General features: G+C 34.9%; 1 protein-coding gene across 9 annotated transcripts; it reads right to left on the bottom strand.

Annotated features, from left to right (window-relative positions):
* Positions 1-6,173: 6,173 nt before the first annotated feature.
* On the bottom strand, positions 6,174-12,716 carry LOC142632281 (uncharacterized). Of its 9 annotated transcripts, XM_075806711.1 has the most exons (5): positions 12,434-12,711; positions 10,314-12,328; positions 9,504-9,700; positions 6,835-9,032; positions 6,174-6,607 (listed from the first exon to the last, which is right to left on the bottom strand). In XM_075806711.1, exon 2 carries the CDS (start codon positions 12,325-12,327, stop codon positions 11,326-11,328), a length of 1,002 nt encoding a protein of 333 aa, XP_075662826.1. In that variant the 5' UTR covers position 12,328; positions 12,434-12,711; the 3' UTR covers positions 6,174-6,607; positions 6,835-9,032; positions 9,504-9,700; positions 10,314-11,325. The 9 variants fall into 9 exon arrangements, with proteins under 9 accessions (XP_075662826.1, XP_075662831.1, XP_075662830.1 ...); XM_075806716.1 differs by lacking the exon at positions 9,504-9,700 and having other exon boundaries at positions 11,628-12,328; positions 12,434-12,716; XM_075806715.1 differs by lacking the exon at positions 9,504-9,700 and having other exon boundaries at positions 11,322-12,328; positions 12,434-12,712.
* Positions 12,717-14,912: the final 2,196 nt, after the last annotated feature.

The following is a 14,912-nucleotide window of genomic DNA, read 5'->3' as shown; positions in this document are numbered from 1 at the left end:
AGTACAAAAGTAGACACAATAGGATTCTTAGTCCAAGCGTACTTGTGCATTTTAGCACTTATACAATATTCATAAGAAGAACAAATGTTCTCAATTTGAGACAAAGAAATAGAATACATGAAATGCTTAAGAGCAGAATATAGAAGTCTAGAACTGGGATGCCCAAGCCTGTAATGTAAAAGCAGAAGAACATCAAACTTGGTGGACAGGGAAGCAGAGACACTGGATTTAAAGTTAAAGGCGGTGGAAGATGATGGAATGGTATACACCCCATCCTTACTCAATGCTTTGTATAGGATCTTCCCTGAATGCAAATCCTGAATTAAGAACTTTTGAGCATTAAAATAACAAAAGGCATTATTTTGAAGACACAACTTATGAACAGACAAGAGGTTAGAAGCAAGATCAGGAACTCTAAGTATATTATTAAGCCTAAAGTTATGAGTAGAAGTAGTAAGCTCACCATGACCAACATGAGTAACTGGAAGCTCCTGACCATTGCCTATTGTAACTATTTCATTACCTGCAACTGGTTGCTGATGAAGTGATAATTGAGACAGGTTAGGAGTGACATGATCTGAGCAACCTATATCAGTAAGCCAACCATTATAACCTTGCACTTAAGAGGAGTTAGCCACCATTGAAGCCAACTTAGCAGGTGCATGCCTCGCTTGATATGCAAAGTCCATTCTGTGATAGCAATCAAGAGCTGAATGACCACCCTTGCCACATATTTGACAAGATAGTCTGTTTGATTGAGGTTGACTAGAAGTGCCTTGTGCCCCTTGTGTCTTAGATTGAGGCACTGGATTAGGATTATAGCCAGAATTGCCATAACCCCCATTGTTGTTGTTGTAACTATTGTTGTTGTAATTGCCTTTACCACCTCTGGCTCTCTGATTAGAATACCTACCTTCTCTTCCTTGAGAAAAGCTTTGATTTTGAGACTGAAAATTCACATTCATAGCCATTAAAGGAGGAGCAACACTATTAGACCTCTTCTTAATCACTCTTTCCCCTGCATTGAGTAGAGTGTTTAACTCTTCAATAGACAAAACATCACTGCGAGTTCTAATTACAGAACTAAAAGAATCATATTCTGAGGGTAAACCATCAAGAGCAATATGAAAAAGCTCTTCATTATCCAAGATCACATAAACAGCAGCCCATTTATCACGAATTTGCTTAATCTTTTGGAAATAATCATCAATTGTATCAGTACCTTTCTTCATTGCACTTAGTTCATTGCGAAGACTCATAACATGAGATCTTGACATTGAGGCAAACCTCTTTTTAACACCTTCCATACTCTTTTGGCAGATTTTTTCCTAACAGTGAGAGTAAGAATAGCAGGTGATAAAGTAGAATTGATAAAGGTGAACATTGCTTGTTCGCGATTCTTCCAAGAAATGAAATTAGGGTTAATCTTAGTATTGAGATTACCAGAAGAATCCTTCAGAAAACGATTTGGAGCAACAATTGAATCATCAAGAATGTCAATCATTGAGTAGGTTTCAAGTATTACCTCAATCTGATGCTTCCAAATGATGTAGTTGTCATAGTCAAGCTTGACAATCATCATTGAAGACATATTGGACAACAGGAGCAACAAAGCATTTGCAGTTAGAGCTGTACTAGCCATAACAGGAATTGAACTAGAGGTAGAAGATGAAGTTGTGGAAGCCATTGATGCGGATCAAAGCTCTAATACCATGAAAGAACATAGAGAGCAATGAAATATAAGAACAAAGAGCAACAAGACGGAGAGAGAGTTTTGTAACAGAATTCAAGTATGATTAGAATTGCTCAATCACAAATAAGCACAACTTTATAAAATATATAATCACTGAGAGGGAAAATTAGTTACAAAGCCTAAACTATTCTAATTGCCTATCTCACGTGCACACGTGCTATAACTAACTAATATACATAATCAAAACGACACAATTCTATTAAACTTCACTCTTGCACTGTTTCTTGATCGTGGGAATAGGATCTTCTTCATCTTCAATTTCTTCAATCTTATAGCTACTAGTGCTCTCAGTGAGCTACATAATTGTCATCTCTAACAATATGTAAAAAACTAATACAAGTAAACAAATCGGCATCTTAATGAGCATCCTGAATAAGGAGACTAAAGGAAGCATGAGAGGGAGAATCATCTTGGAGTGCTATCATCATTGTCTGGGACTCTCCCTTAAGGATAGCTTTTGTGAAACCAAGCTCAAGGGAGAAATCAAGTGCTCTTCTTGCTACAATTGCTTCTAGTTCTAGGGAGAGGAATGTTTTGAGATAATGAGGCCATAACCATACCGTGACAGTTTTGTATTCTCACTCCAATACCTACTCTATTGTCCTCCTTAAAAACGGCGCCATAGAAGTTTACCTTATAAGAATCCCTAGCAGGCGGAGACCATTTTGACAGTGGTTGGGCTGGTGTTGGTTGCTTCCTTGGCAGTCCGAAATTCCAGTAAGGAATCGAATGCACACTACTGCATTTGGTTGACAGGGAAACTTGATGGGGTTGAGTGAACTTTGTTACGTCTAAACCAGATTGTCCAAGCCACCATTGCAAAAAGCTCAGCATTGCAAAAAGTTCAAGTTTATAAGTCACATACACACACACATATATATATGTCCCATCTAAGCAAAATTTATTAATTTTTGTGCCAAATTTATTAATTTAGTGTATAAAATAAAGGGTCCAATATAAATAAATCATAAAAAACATAATCATATATCTAACACTATATGTAGTTAATTTAGTGTATAAAACGAGAAGTCCTATATAAATAAATCATACAAAACATAATCATATATCTAACATTATATATAAAATTAAAGGAAGAGATAATTTGAATGATTTTATATTTATGAGTTTTTTTTTTTTTTTTTTGGTATAACTAAAAACAATTCAAATTTATAAGTCTCACACACACACACACACACACACACACACACATATTAATAGGTAAAGTTTAAAGAAAATTCAATTAGATTCTATAAGTGAAGTCCAATTTTGCGTCATGTACCCTAAATTATTTATTTTTAAAGAAAGTTTTATTTATTAATTTTGGAATCAAATATGGGACCATATTATAAATATCCATTCAAGTGAGTTATTATGTATAAAAACTAAAGAGCCTAGAACTAATGAAAATAAAAATATTTAAAAAATGAACAATTTACATTTTCTACCTAATAACATTCTTACAAGACTTTTTAAAGAGTTAAAAAAAATATAAGAATGACTTTCAATAATATTTAAATTATATATGTACGATTTATACTATGTATTTTAATGTGTATCTTTTAAGTATATTCATGCATATACATAGGGTTACAAGCTATGAAATAAATATTTCAAGATTGTAACAAAAAGAACATAACATAAGACCAATTTTGTATTAACTTAAATTTCTTTAAAATATTGGTACTTTGTTTTAGTTGGAGTGGTATTCTAAATTTATAGACTTTTTTTTTTTTTTTTAAATGAAGTTTTACTTTTTATTGTATTTATAGTATGCCACTGAGCATGAGAAGAGTGTTGACACTTGTTGTAAAGAAAAAATAAACATTTGGGACAACCATGACTATTATGAACAAAATTTATTATATGTATAGACTAAAGTATACTTTTTAAATATTGTTTTATTTGAAATTTTAACTAGAAAATATGCATTTGGATATGAAAAACTTAAAAAAAAGAAAAAAAAAAAGAGAAGAAACATTAATGAGTCTAAAAAAATATTAATAAATAAATTTATTATTAGTAATAAACAAAATACAATACAAAATTTAGATGAAAATATCACAAATGAACAATAAATTCACCAAAAAGAGTTGAAAGAAAATAAAAAAAGAAGATATTAGAAAAACTTGAATACAAAAATTTAATTAATCAATTTACACTTCAAAATACCAAAAATAAAAAAATAAAGATTTCAAATAAAATATATTATAATAAAAATATTAATTTAATTAATACATAAATATAGAAAAGCCCAATTTTAATTCTTCCCTCAGACCTAAAATGTCTTGGGCCTGGCCTTGCTGAATCGATATTATTATCATATTGTTTAATGGAGTTCGAGGCGGTGGATCAAATCTAGGGGTTCTTTTCTTTAAGCTGTGGTAGGGTTTTCCGGTCTGTAAATCATAATCTTCTCACAAATTTGTTGGACAGAGTTTAGCGCCCTACAACTAGCTCGCAAGTAGAAGAAAGAGATGAAGGCAAATTTATGGGATTGGGAACGACTTCTTCAAGAAAGTCCTCTCCGTTCAAAGGATGTTGGGCGTTTAATCGCTTGCATCTCGTCCACTACAGTTGTAACGTTTATGGTTCTTCCACAGGAAAGCGTCGATGGAAGACCAGTTCCAGTCTTGTTCAAAGACCGTCCGACGCTCTATGGCATGTTTCTAATCTGTGCCCTCTGCGCATTTTTGGGCTCCATGGGTTCTATGTTGATCCAACACAAGCCAAGGGTTGAATATTTTTGCAGGGTTATTGGCGTGGCTTTTATGTTATCAGCACTAGTCATTGTCCTCTACGCCACAGCTCTCTGGTTTTTAGTCATCCCCCTCCCCTCCTCAATGTAACAAAAAAAAAAAAAAATTCCGATGAGAATGAAGAATCTTTGTGATTTGGTATTTTAATTTGCTTTTAGATTGATATGGATTTTCTAAGCTTTTGTTGTTTGGATTTTCTTTTCTTTTAGTTAAACTGCGTTTCATGTGAATGTAAATATTTAACGAATTCAAGATTTGCTATTTGTGAAGTTTAAAGCAGGGGAATTGAAATTCTTGAAAAACTATTTCACTTGTCTTTTTATTCTTCTTCTTTTTTCTTTTTTTTTTTTCTTTTTTGAAAGGTTTCAACTTTCAAAAACCATTAACACACAGAATATAATGAAAAAAAATAACTCAATCTGAGAGCACATGGCTTTGAGTCTTTGTGAAATTATTACAGCACATTAAAGTTTATGAATCTTTGATGACCTATTTTGGCAAATTTGTTGGAAAAATAGCATGGGTGAGTAAAAAATTGATATTTTTATGTTCACTTATTAAAAGTAGTAAAAATTCTGAGTCCTATATAAAAAAGAAAAGAGATAATATATGAGTTTATATACTCATAAGTTGGACATTGAGTTAGACATTGAGTTGGACCTTTGACATATGTAGCCTGGGTCTACTTGTTCAAACAATAATATTTTATTATTTTAATTTTTTAAGTTAATTAGCTTGTGCACAGTAGTTATTACTGAATTTAGTAACGTATAATTTATAGATAGTTCCTCATTTATAAAAAATACTTTTTAGAGAAAACTCTCCAAGTGAGAATTTTTGTGCATTCATTCCGTGTCAAAGAGAGAGCAAGAGACATTGAGTAATTCGCAAAACACGATCTTCTGTGTTTTGTTTTCGTGCTGTAGATCATTTTATCCTGGGAGGCGAATGTTCGTGAGTCTCAAAGCACCACAGTGATTGTGTGAGGGGGTCTCAAAGCACCACAGTGATTGTATAAGGAGCGAAATCTGTTTAAAAAGATTGTGTCAAACACAAAACTTGATCTGATTATTCATCCTTCCCGCATTTGGTCTGTGAGTTTTTAATTAATTGTATATTTCTCTTTATATATATATATATTCAGTATTTGTTTGTTACTGTTGCCATGTACATCTATTCGGTGGAAGCCCATTGATGTGGATCAAAGCTCTAATACCATGAAAGAACATAGAGAGCAATGAAATACAAGAACGGAGTGCAACAAGACAGAGAGAGAGTTTTGTAACAGAATTCAGGGTTTAAATATTACCAAAAATATATGGTGCATACCATATCAGATATGAAAGTACTTGGTTTTAACTTGCACAACCATCTATTGCAGCTATGTTGGCATCGCTTTTTTATTTTTATTTTTATTTTAAACTATATGCAGTTTTCAGCAAAAGCAATAGATAGGCATACTTAGAGACAAAGGCCACCATTCAACAATTGTCCTTATCTGAAAAAAAAAAAAATACATATACATATGTGTGTGTGCGCGCGCGCGCGTATAATGTAGCAATTAAAGCATAAAATTTTTAGATACATATCTATATGTAAGTTTAAGAAGCAACGCCCATCTATATAGCATTGCAATATATCCTAACAATGACAGATTAGCAAAATATTTTAAATATTCCATTATACCTGGACACTTATTTCAATTTTTTTCAAAGATGATTTAGTTTTAGATAGTGCATTCCAATTTGGATCTTTCTAGCAGCACTGATAGCAGTTGACCTATCGGAGTGCCAGACCATCAGAAACTTACACTTTTTAGTTATAATGAATGAAGTGAACCCCAGGACAAAGACATGTTGCCCCTCCTTTTACTAAACCATTTTAAGTGGGCTGCTGGGTTCTTAAGGCATTCTCCAGCCCAACAAGTATTAGCTCTCCCAGCAAAGTAGGTGATCCAGCTCCTACACTCCAGGTTGCAGAAATTACATAGATCACTCAAGGACTAAGTTATGAAGGTGATCCAGCCCAACAAGTATTAGCTCTCCCAATAATAGTCACAGTGCACCAATTTAACTAATTTGAGAGGGGCACCTGATTCCTGAAAGAGAGGCAGAAATACAAAACATGTATAAATGTATCAATGTACCATCAATAGAGAAACATAAGCCACATTGCGTACACATTATGTAAGTACCAACTTTTTTAACAGATTAATACAAACAAATGATTGTTTTAGGATCACAACACTTATTGTTTTAGAAAATAACTACCTACTTATCAAAAAACAATAATGTTAATTTAGCATTTAGATGGAGAAGAGAAGACCTTATCCAATAAGCTCTTGATCTCTACAAGGCGAGCTAGCACAGGATGATCACGAATGGGCTGCCCTTCAGACTTGAGAAGGAGATAGAAAATTATTGATGTGATTCCCTTACCTCTGTCAGCCAAAGCTCATCCTAAAGCCTTAAACATGGTAGAGCACATGCAGCAAGTCCACAAGGAAGTCAAGAAGAGGATTGAAGCTGCCAGTGCATGACATAAAGCTAAAGCAGGCATACAAAGAGGAAGAAGAGTTAGATTTCAAGAGGGAGACTTAGTATGGGTGATCCTAACTAAAAAAAGGCAGCCATCTAGTCTCTACATGAAGCTGCATGATAGAAAGGTAGGTCCAGGCCAAGTATTGCAGCAGATCAATGAGAATGCCTACAATGTGGAACTTCCATCCCACTTGCAAATTTCAAACTCATTCCATGTGCAGCACCTTTTGTCTTACCATCAATATGAAGACTCTCGTGATTTACACTTGTGACAAGTGCCTTTTAAGAGGAAGGGTCTGATGCAGTAGCTTTTAGATTACCACTTGTAATTGTAACAATTAGTCTTTTGTAACAAGCTGTATTGGATAGGATAGGAGCCAAGTTAGTTACAGGGGTTGCTGTAATCTGATGTACGGCTTATTGCCTGAGTTAGTTAAAGCTCCTAGAGACTAAACCAAGGCTATGCACCTACAAATAACCTCACTATTGTAAAGTACAGCAGTTTTTGAATAATAATACCCCTTTAAATAAGCTCAATAGCTTTGTTTCCAAGAAAGTATTCTTGAAGAATTGATATTTTTTTCATTCCCTTCAACACAACTTAGAGCTATCAACCTAATATCTTTCTAGAACCTAGCCTAGCCTTAAACAGTTTGCATCGACCCCTGGAGAAAGAGAAGTTGTCCTTCCTTTCACTAAACAATCTAGACTTGGCTGCTGGGTTCTTGGGAAATTCTTCAGCTCAACAAACATTAGCTCGAGCACAAAGGAGATGATTCAACCCCTATACTCCAGGTAGTCAAAATTACAAAGTGCAATCAACAGCTAAGTAATGAGTGTAATTTCTGAGGGATTGACCACCATTATAAATATAGTAAGATAGAGATTAATAGTCATTGTGCACAAAATTAACTAATTTGATACACTGAGTATCACCAAGGTGAGGGGAACCTGATTCCCAAAAGAGAGGCAGAAATACAAAGCATGTATAAATAATAATGTATCATCAGTAGTGAAGCCTATGCCACCTTTCGCACACATCATGCATGTACCACCTTTTTCCATATTAATACAAACAAATTATTGTTTTAGGATCAAAGCACTTCCTTGTTATAGAAAATAATCAGCTTTTTTATCGAGAAGAAAAAACCTTAACGCAATATGCAATATGCTCTTGATCTCTATAAGGCAAGCTAGCAGATGATGATTACGAATGGGCTGCCCATCAGACTTCAGAAGACCTGCTTTACCTCCAAATAACGCACTACTTCCATCATAAATTCATCCTTAACCTTCTTACAACACGAAAGCATTTACAATGCTAAATGTTAAGTAACCAATCAAATGCAGTTATACATTATATGAAAATTGGTGGAGTACTCTAGCAGGATGCACAAGGAGAAGAGCAAGAACCACAATTATATGGACCGAGAACTTTGTATTAGATGGTAATTAAATGGTAGAAAAAATATAATGAGTCAAGACCAACAAGGATTTTAACATTCAAACATTTTAATCTTTTGAAAGCCAAAAATTCCGGGACATATATTAAGCACCTCATATCTTTTTTCTTATGTGTAATAAAAATTGTATTATTAATAAAGAGACCATCAGTACATTAAAATATACTAAGAGAAGTCTCCAAGCTTGACCCCTCCCACACAGGGGTGACTGGCTGGGGAAAGAACCCGAAAGCAATGATTGCAGTCTCGACACAGCCTATTTCAAAACTGGGATGAAGGGATGAAAGATTGAAATTCCATATAGTCTTTCAAATTCCTCTATTTGATGTCAATTCATCCACACTTCCATTCCTTGTAGGGGAAGGCTAACTGCTTTCTGGCTGGGAGTTGTATGAGCACAGCTATGAATGCAAGCAAACAAAGTAGAAGAGCAATGGTTAAGTAACACAGCCATCCACTCATACTGTCATACAAAGCATGTAAAAGGAACAGCTTCAAAGAGAAACCTATTATCAAACCCCTGCAGATACAACATATAACCAACATAGAACAAAACAAAATATAAGTCCCTCTAAAAGGAATAATTCATAGCTAAATCAATCCATATCCTGGCACAAACCATCTAAATCATCCTTGATGGAGCAATGTACATTATACGGTAAAAAAAAGAACAGATAATTCCATGCTTAGAAGTGGAATCACTTTTCTTTCAACATATTCAATTGCACCATTCAGCTCTGAAAGCAAGGCAACTAATTCTTGAACAGAAGTGTGGGATAAAAACATTATTAACCAAGCATGCAGAACCAAAAGTAATTCATGCTAGTGATGAAAAAGAAAAACAGAAGCAGACTTTTTTTAGCAAGAAGCAGTGATTAGAGGCCCCCCCCCCTCCCCAAAAAAAAAATGAAACCCAGCAAAATAGCTTATGAGCATATATAAGGCAGTAGTAAGTAGATTAGGATCAAAATAACACTTATATCCAACCAACCTATGTAAGAGATTCAATGCCTTCATAACAAAACAACCACATAGGTAAACACCTCCTATCAACACTTAACAGGGCTCAAAAATTGCAAACAGCATTGAGTTGAGGGCACGGAGAGGAGCTCAATAGAAACAGAAAGTTGATGTGGATGGAGAAGCTCTTTATCAACAACCACAAATACTGAATATCTTTAGATAATGCTGCACCAATCAAATTGAATATTATAAAACATTCTCTTAAATTTAATTTCTGCCTCTAGTTGGCTGTCCAGAATCTGCGCCAGGCATTAAAGCAAAAGTGCATCCATAGATACATATCATGCAGAACTTAATAGAAGCGGAAAGTGTATGGAGGAGCACTTAATCAACAACCACAAATACCTCCACCAGATGATAGCACATTCTTTAAAACCATACATGAAAGGAAAAGCATATACAATTGATATAACTTCTAAGTGTCCCTTAACATTTCAAAAACAAAAATAAACATTTGCTCGTGTCAACACAATACATATTAGGGACGGAGCTATTCATGGACCATGGGGGGCCATGGCCCCCCCCCCAGATTTTTTTTTTTTTACCTACCATATATGTTTACATGAGATTTTAGTATCTAGCCCAAGGAAATCTTTTCAGCCCCCCAGTATTCCAACCGACAACAAAATTAAACCCAATAATAACAAAAATATAGATCTCTGGCCCATTTTTATCCCTCCAAAAACAAGGAAAAAAATCACATGGACAGATCCTATTTCTATTAATTATTTTATAAAAAAGAAATCCCTAAATTCATACTAATACCTCATACTCATACCAGCCGAATAGAGAGACTCTTGTCTCCTTCACTTCCACTGCATAGCAGTACAAGCCACACCCACACTGCCACACATCCATTCCTTGTAAGTGAGACTCACCTTCAATCTTGCAATTTGAATCACGCTGGCAGAGGCCCAATCTGCTGCTCATTGGTAATTTCTTTCAAAGTCCTATCTCTCTCTCTTTCCGCTCTCTTTCTTCACTCAATTAACTTTCTTTGATCACTCTCTCACTTTACTGTAATGATAGACTTCAATAGTTTTAAACTTTTTTAGTAAAGTCAGTGTTTTGTCTTTTAATTGTTGTTGGTTTACTGAGTTACACTAGCTGTGGGGTTGCCTTGCTTGCTTTTATTTTTATTTATTTTGGAGAACATAATGGGGTCACCTTACAATTTATAAGGTTGATAGCTTTTGGGCTAATGCCAACTAGATTTAAAATTGTTCAAAATTGACAAGTTTAATCCTTAAACCTAACTTAGTTTTTTTTTTTTTTTTTGAGAAATAATTACAACATGTTGCTAACCCTGCAACTTGAACCCTTTCCCCCATAGTCCCCTAAGCATTTTGTACATTTTCCCCATAGACCCCTAAGCATTTTGTACATGGGGAGGTGCCAATTCAGCTACAAGGTTTTTGGCAACCTAACTTAGTTCTTTAACTAAAGAGTGTTAACTATATTTTACCCAAGTTTGTAATATGTGTTCATATTCATTAAATATTATGGCATTCATTGGCTTACTAAATAGCCTTCTTCATATGTTTTTTTTAAATCTTTGGATTTTTTTTCTTATCTTCTTATGTACTTAGAAAAATTAATTAGTCTTTTTGTTAGAAGACTACATGACATATAATAAGATAATAAACATAGATTATTGAATTGCAACATAATAAGAAACAATTATTTTGTTAATACTAAATAAATGCTAATTTGGAGTCACCCTTTTTTTCTATAGTTCAGCTCCCCCTCAATTGGAACCCTGGCTCCGTCCCTGATACATATATACCTAATTAAATACGAGGACGAAGATCCAAAGAAGTTTTGACAAATATGAACACTAGAGCAATTAAAGCCAGGACGATGACCCAAAGCAGATTGTCTGGGAGGCCCATAGCTATCACAAATATGAACCCAAAAGCACTAGCAGCGAATCCTAGCCTGGCCAAAATTGCGTTAGCAGTTTGGTTTGTATGAGTATCAGTAGAAGGAGTTGATGAGAGAGTCATGAAAGCTGCCGCGAGAGTAACAAAACCCACTACGCTTATAACCAATACACAATTTAATATTATTCTGTTTCGAGACGATAGCTCACCAACACCGATGGAAACAACAGCAGTAATTGATCCGAGAAGAATTGCAAAACCCAATTCAATAAGCCTCTTATTCGAGCTCCTCGCTACTTGAGAGGATGTACTAGCTCCTGGGGTCGACCACCTTCGCCTTCCGCTTTCCAAGTCAGGAACTTCAGAGTTCGAAACAACCCACAGACTTGACCATACTTCGTAAGCAACTACATCAAGGGCACCACTTGATAATGATAACCTTCGGCTTCCGCTTTCCAAGCCAGGAACTTCAGAGTGTGAAACAGCCAACAGACTTGACAATATTCGGTAAGTAACTACATCTTGGGCACCACTTGAGAACCTTCGCCTTTGAACTTCAACATATTCCTCACTATTTTCGTCACCCCTTTCACCATTAAAGTTTGGCAGCATCATCACCCCACCATCTTGGGCTTCCGCTTGTAGACCAACAGGCTCATTGAACTCCGGGATTGAATCTGAATCCACATCCACAACCACATCCGCTCTATCAGATCTTCTAAGAGCTGATGAATCAGGGAAACGATTACTTTTTAGGGCCGCGTAAGCATCTCGACTAGCCTCCTCCGAATTGAATCCACCGGAAGAACTTCCAGTCCCGATGGGTGTACAATCATAGTCACCATACCCAGTTGAAAAAAGCAGATGGATTACAATTAGCCATAGTATCACTGAGAGTTGCTTCCCCATACTGAAAACACAGTAAGTGAAAAAGATCACAGCAAGGAATTTTTTTTTTTTTTTTTTTTATGGAAATGAAATGTAGGAAGATGAAAATGGAGTATTGAGGCTTTACCTTAAGAAGCAACCAGATGCATCATAGCAGCCCACAGATTCACTCACTCATCCACTAGGTTAGAAGCTTCCTACTAATCCTACCTCTTTGCCCGTTCAAAGTATCTGGAATTCCAATACCAAAACAAGAAAGTCTATCAATCTCTTTCATTTTTTTCCCCTCTCTTTTTGTGTTTCTGCCGTCACATTGACCACACAGAATTCTTATGGAACAGGTGATGATAGATTTTCTTTCCTCGTGCGGGGGAGATGAGGAATTATTAGGTACTCTTTTATTCACTCCTCTCATGAGTGCACTTATTGAATTGACGGTGAGATCACGTAAATGTGAGAGGAAAGAGTTTAAAAGTATTTAAGAATTTTCCCAACTACACATGTTGTCAAATGCTTGAATAATTCTAGAAATTCATGTTAACCAAAAAAAAAAAAACTGATGACATTAAATTTTTTTCATACACCGTTTTATACACCAACTTACACATTTACATTATTTATATATTAGCCTCTTTCATGCATGGAGATCCTATGCAAAATATACAGTTTATTACTTTTACAGTTTTACTTAAACTAAGTGATATTTGGATGTGGGTGGAATTTTCATGGTGAGGTTGTGTTTGAAATTGTAACTTTTAAATCAATTAATATCTTTGTGGTGGGAAGTTTAATGAAAAGTTTTTAAAATCTCATATCCAAATAGCTTTCTTGTGTATCGCACGGGTTAGCGACTAGTTTACATTATTTATATACTACCCTCACGCGCGTGCTCAGAGGCTCTTCTATTTTTTGAGTGAGGGTTAATTTAGAGTATTTATTATAATTTGGGAGTACTATATTTTTCAATCACAAAAAAAAACCTAAGGGTGTGATGAAAAATTATTTCACCTGCTAATGCATAATATTTATCACACCCCTAGGTTTTTTTTTGTGATTAGAAAATGTAGTTGTGGGGAGTAAAAAGATCCTGATGGGTATATGGGCCTCTGGGCCATGCTAAGGAAGGCCGACCTGCTTCTGAGTTTAGAACTTGGTAGTACTACGGGTCGGCCCATTCGCCGAGGATCCGAGGGTATAACCGAGGATGATTTTTCCCCTCGGACGGATATCAGAGATTCCGGGACTTCATTGTAAAGGTTAGGGAATGACACGATGAGGACCAATGGTAAAAGGGGGTGAACCCTTGAATGTCCTAAAAGCATTGATGCTAGAGAAATACCAAGGATAAAGGCTGCCACATCCGCATTAAAGACCCTGCACCTACCACCCTGGCCGCATTAATGGGGAAGTGACACCTGAACAGTGGAAGGGAAACTTCTGATTACTATTCAAAGGCACTGAGAAAAGAAATATCTAGGCTAAGGGGGAGATGGGACAACACGTGTACAAAGTATCAAAAAGAGGAGTATTTAAGGGGCAACCTAGAACACAAAAGGGGAGGGGGGAACTTCTTTGTAAGAGAAAAAGGAAAAAGAAAAAAGGGAAAAGGATAATATAATAACAACTCTTGGCTTACATCCGAGGAGGTTGATTTACAATATTCTCCATTATTTTCTGAGTGTTTACAATCTTTGGCTTGTCATTTAATCCTCACATACTTCTAACCTGGGTTTCAAGCCCACACTCTACAAATTCATATTGTTTAAGGCTCATTGGGCCTGAGCCCGTAACTGTTCTTGGGTCCAGGTGCAATTGTGCACTTATAGTAGTACTCTCAAATTATAATAAATGCTCTAAATTAACCCTTACCCAAAAAATAGAAGAGCCTCACGCACGTGCTCAGAGGCTAGTATTCCGTAATTATCATCATTTTTTGGCAATTTTGTTAATGCAGTGATTGATTTTTTTTTTGAGGGTCCAGTGATTGATGTTTTGATAATTTGAAAATAATAGGAACATAGTTATATTACAAAATTATGTGTTAATAGTGTGATGAGTATTATGTGTTTCATCACACCTCTAGATTTTTTTATGATTGAAAAATATAGTAATTACAAATTATAATTGATGCAAATTATTAATATTTACCCAAATTAGAGGCTAGTATCTGTTTAGTTTTTTTTTTTTTTTTTGGATAAACTTGGGGATGTTTAAAAAAAAATTATGATAGGAAGATAAACGTATATATCTATTCAATTGTTTTGTTTGGATAAACTTGAGGATGTTTTTAAATAAATAAAAAAATTGATAGGAAGATAATCGTGAGGATGATTTTTTTTTAAAGAAAAAAAAAAAAAACAACAACAACAGCAACATGAGGTTGTTTAACTTTTTTTTCTTTGAAAAAATAGGTTAGTGGGAGAGTGATCTTAATTTACATCTATTATAATTTGGGATTACTATAGTAATATATATTGCTATTGTTTGAGTCTCTATGAGTATTTGCTTCAATTTTTATTTACTTACAAATTTTTTGGCCTCAGATGTATGTCCTAAATTGCTAATTTTTCACCATTGGAAATTCTTTTATTGGTGAGCCTCTAAAA

This window comes from Castanea sativa, chromosome 4 (genome assembly GCF_040712315.1).
Source record: "Castanea sativa cultivar Marrone di Chiusa Pesio chromosome 4, ASM4071231v1".
Lineage (NCBI taxonomy): Eukaryota > Viridiplantae > Streptophyta > Magnoliopsida > Fagales > Fagaceae > Castanea > Castanea sativa.
This window is presented reverse-complemented; position numbering and strand designations above follow the sequence as displayed.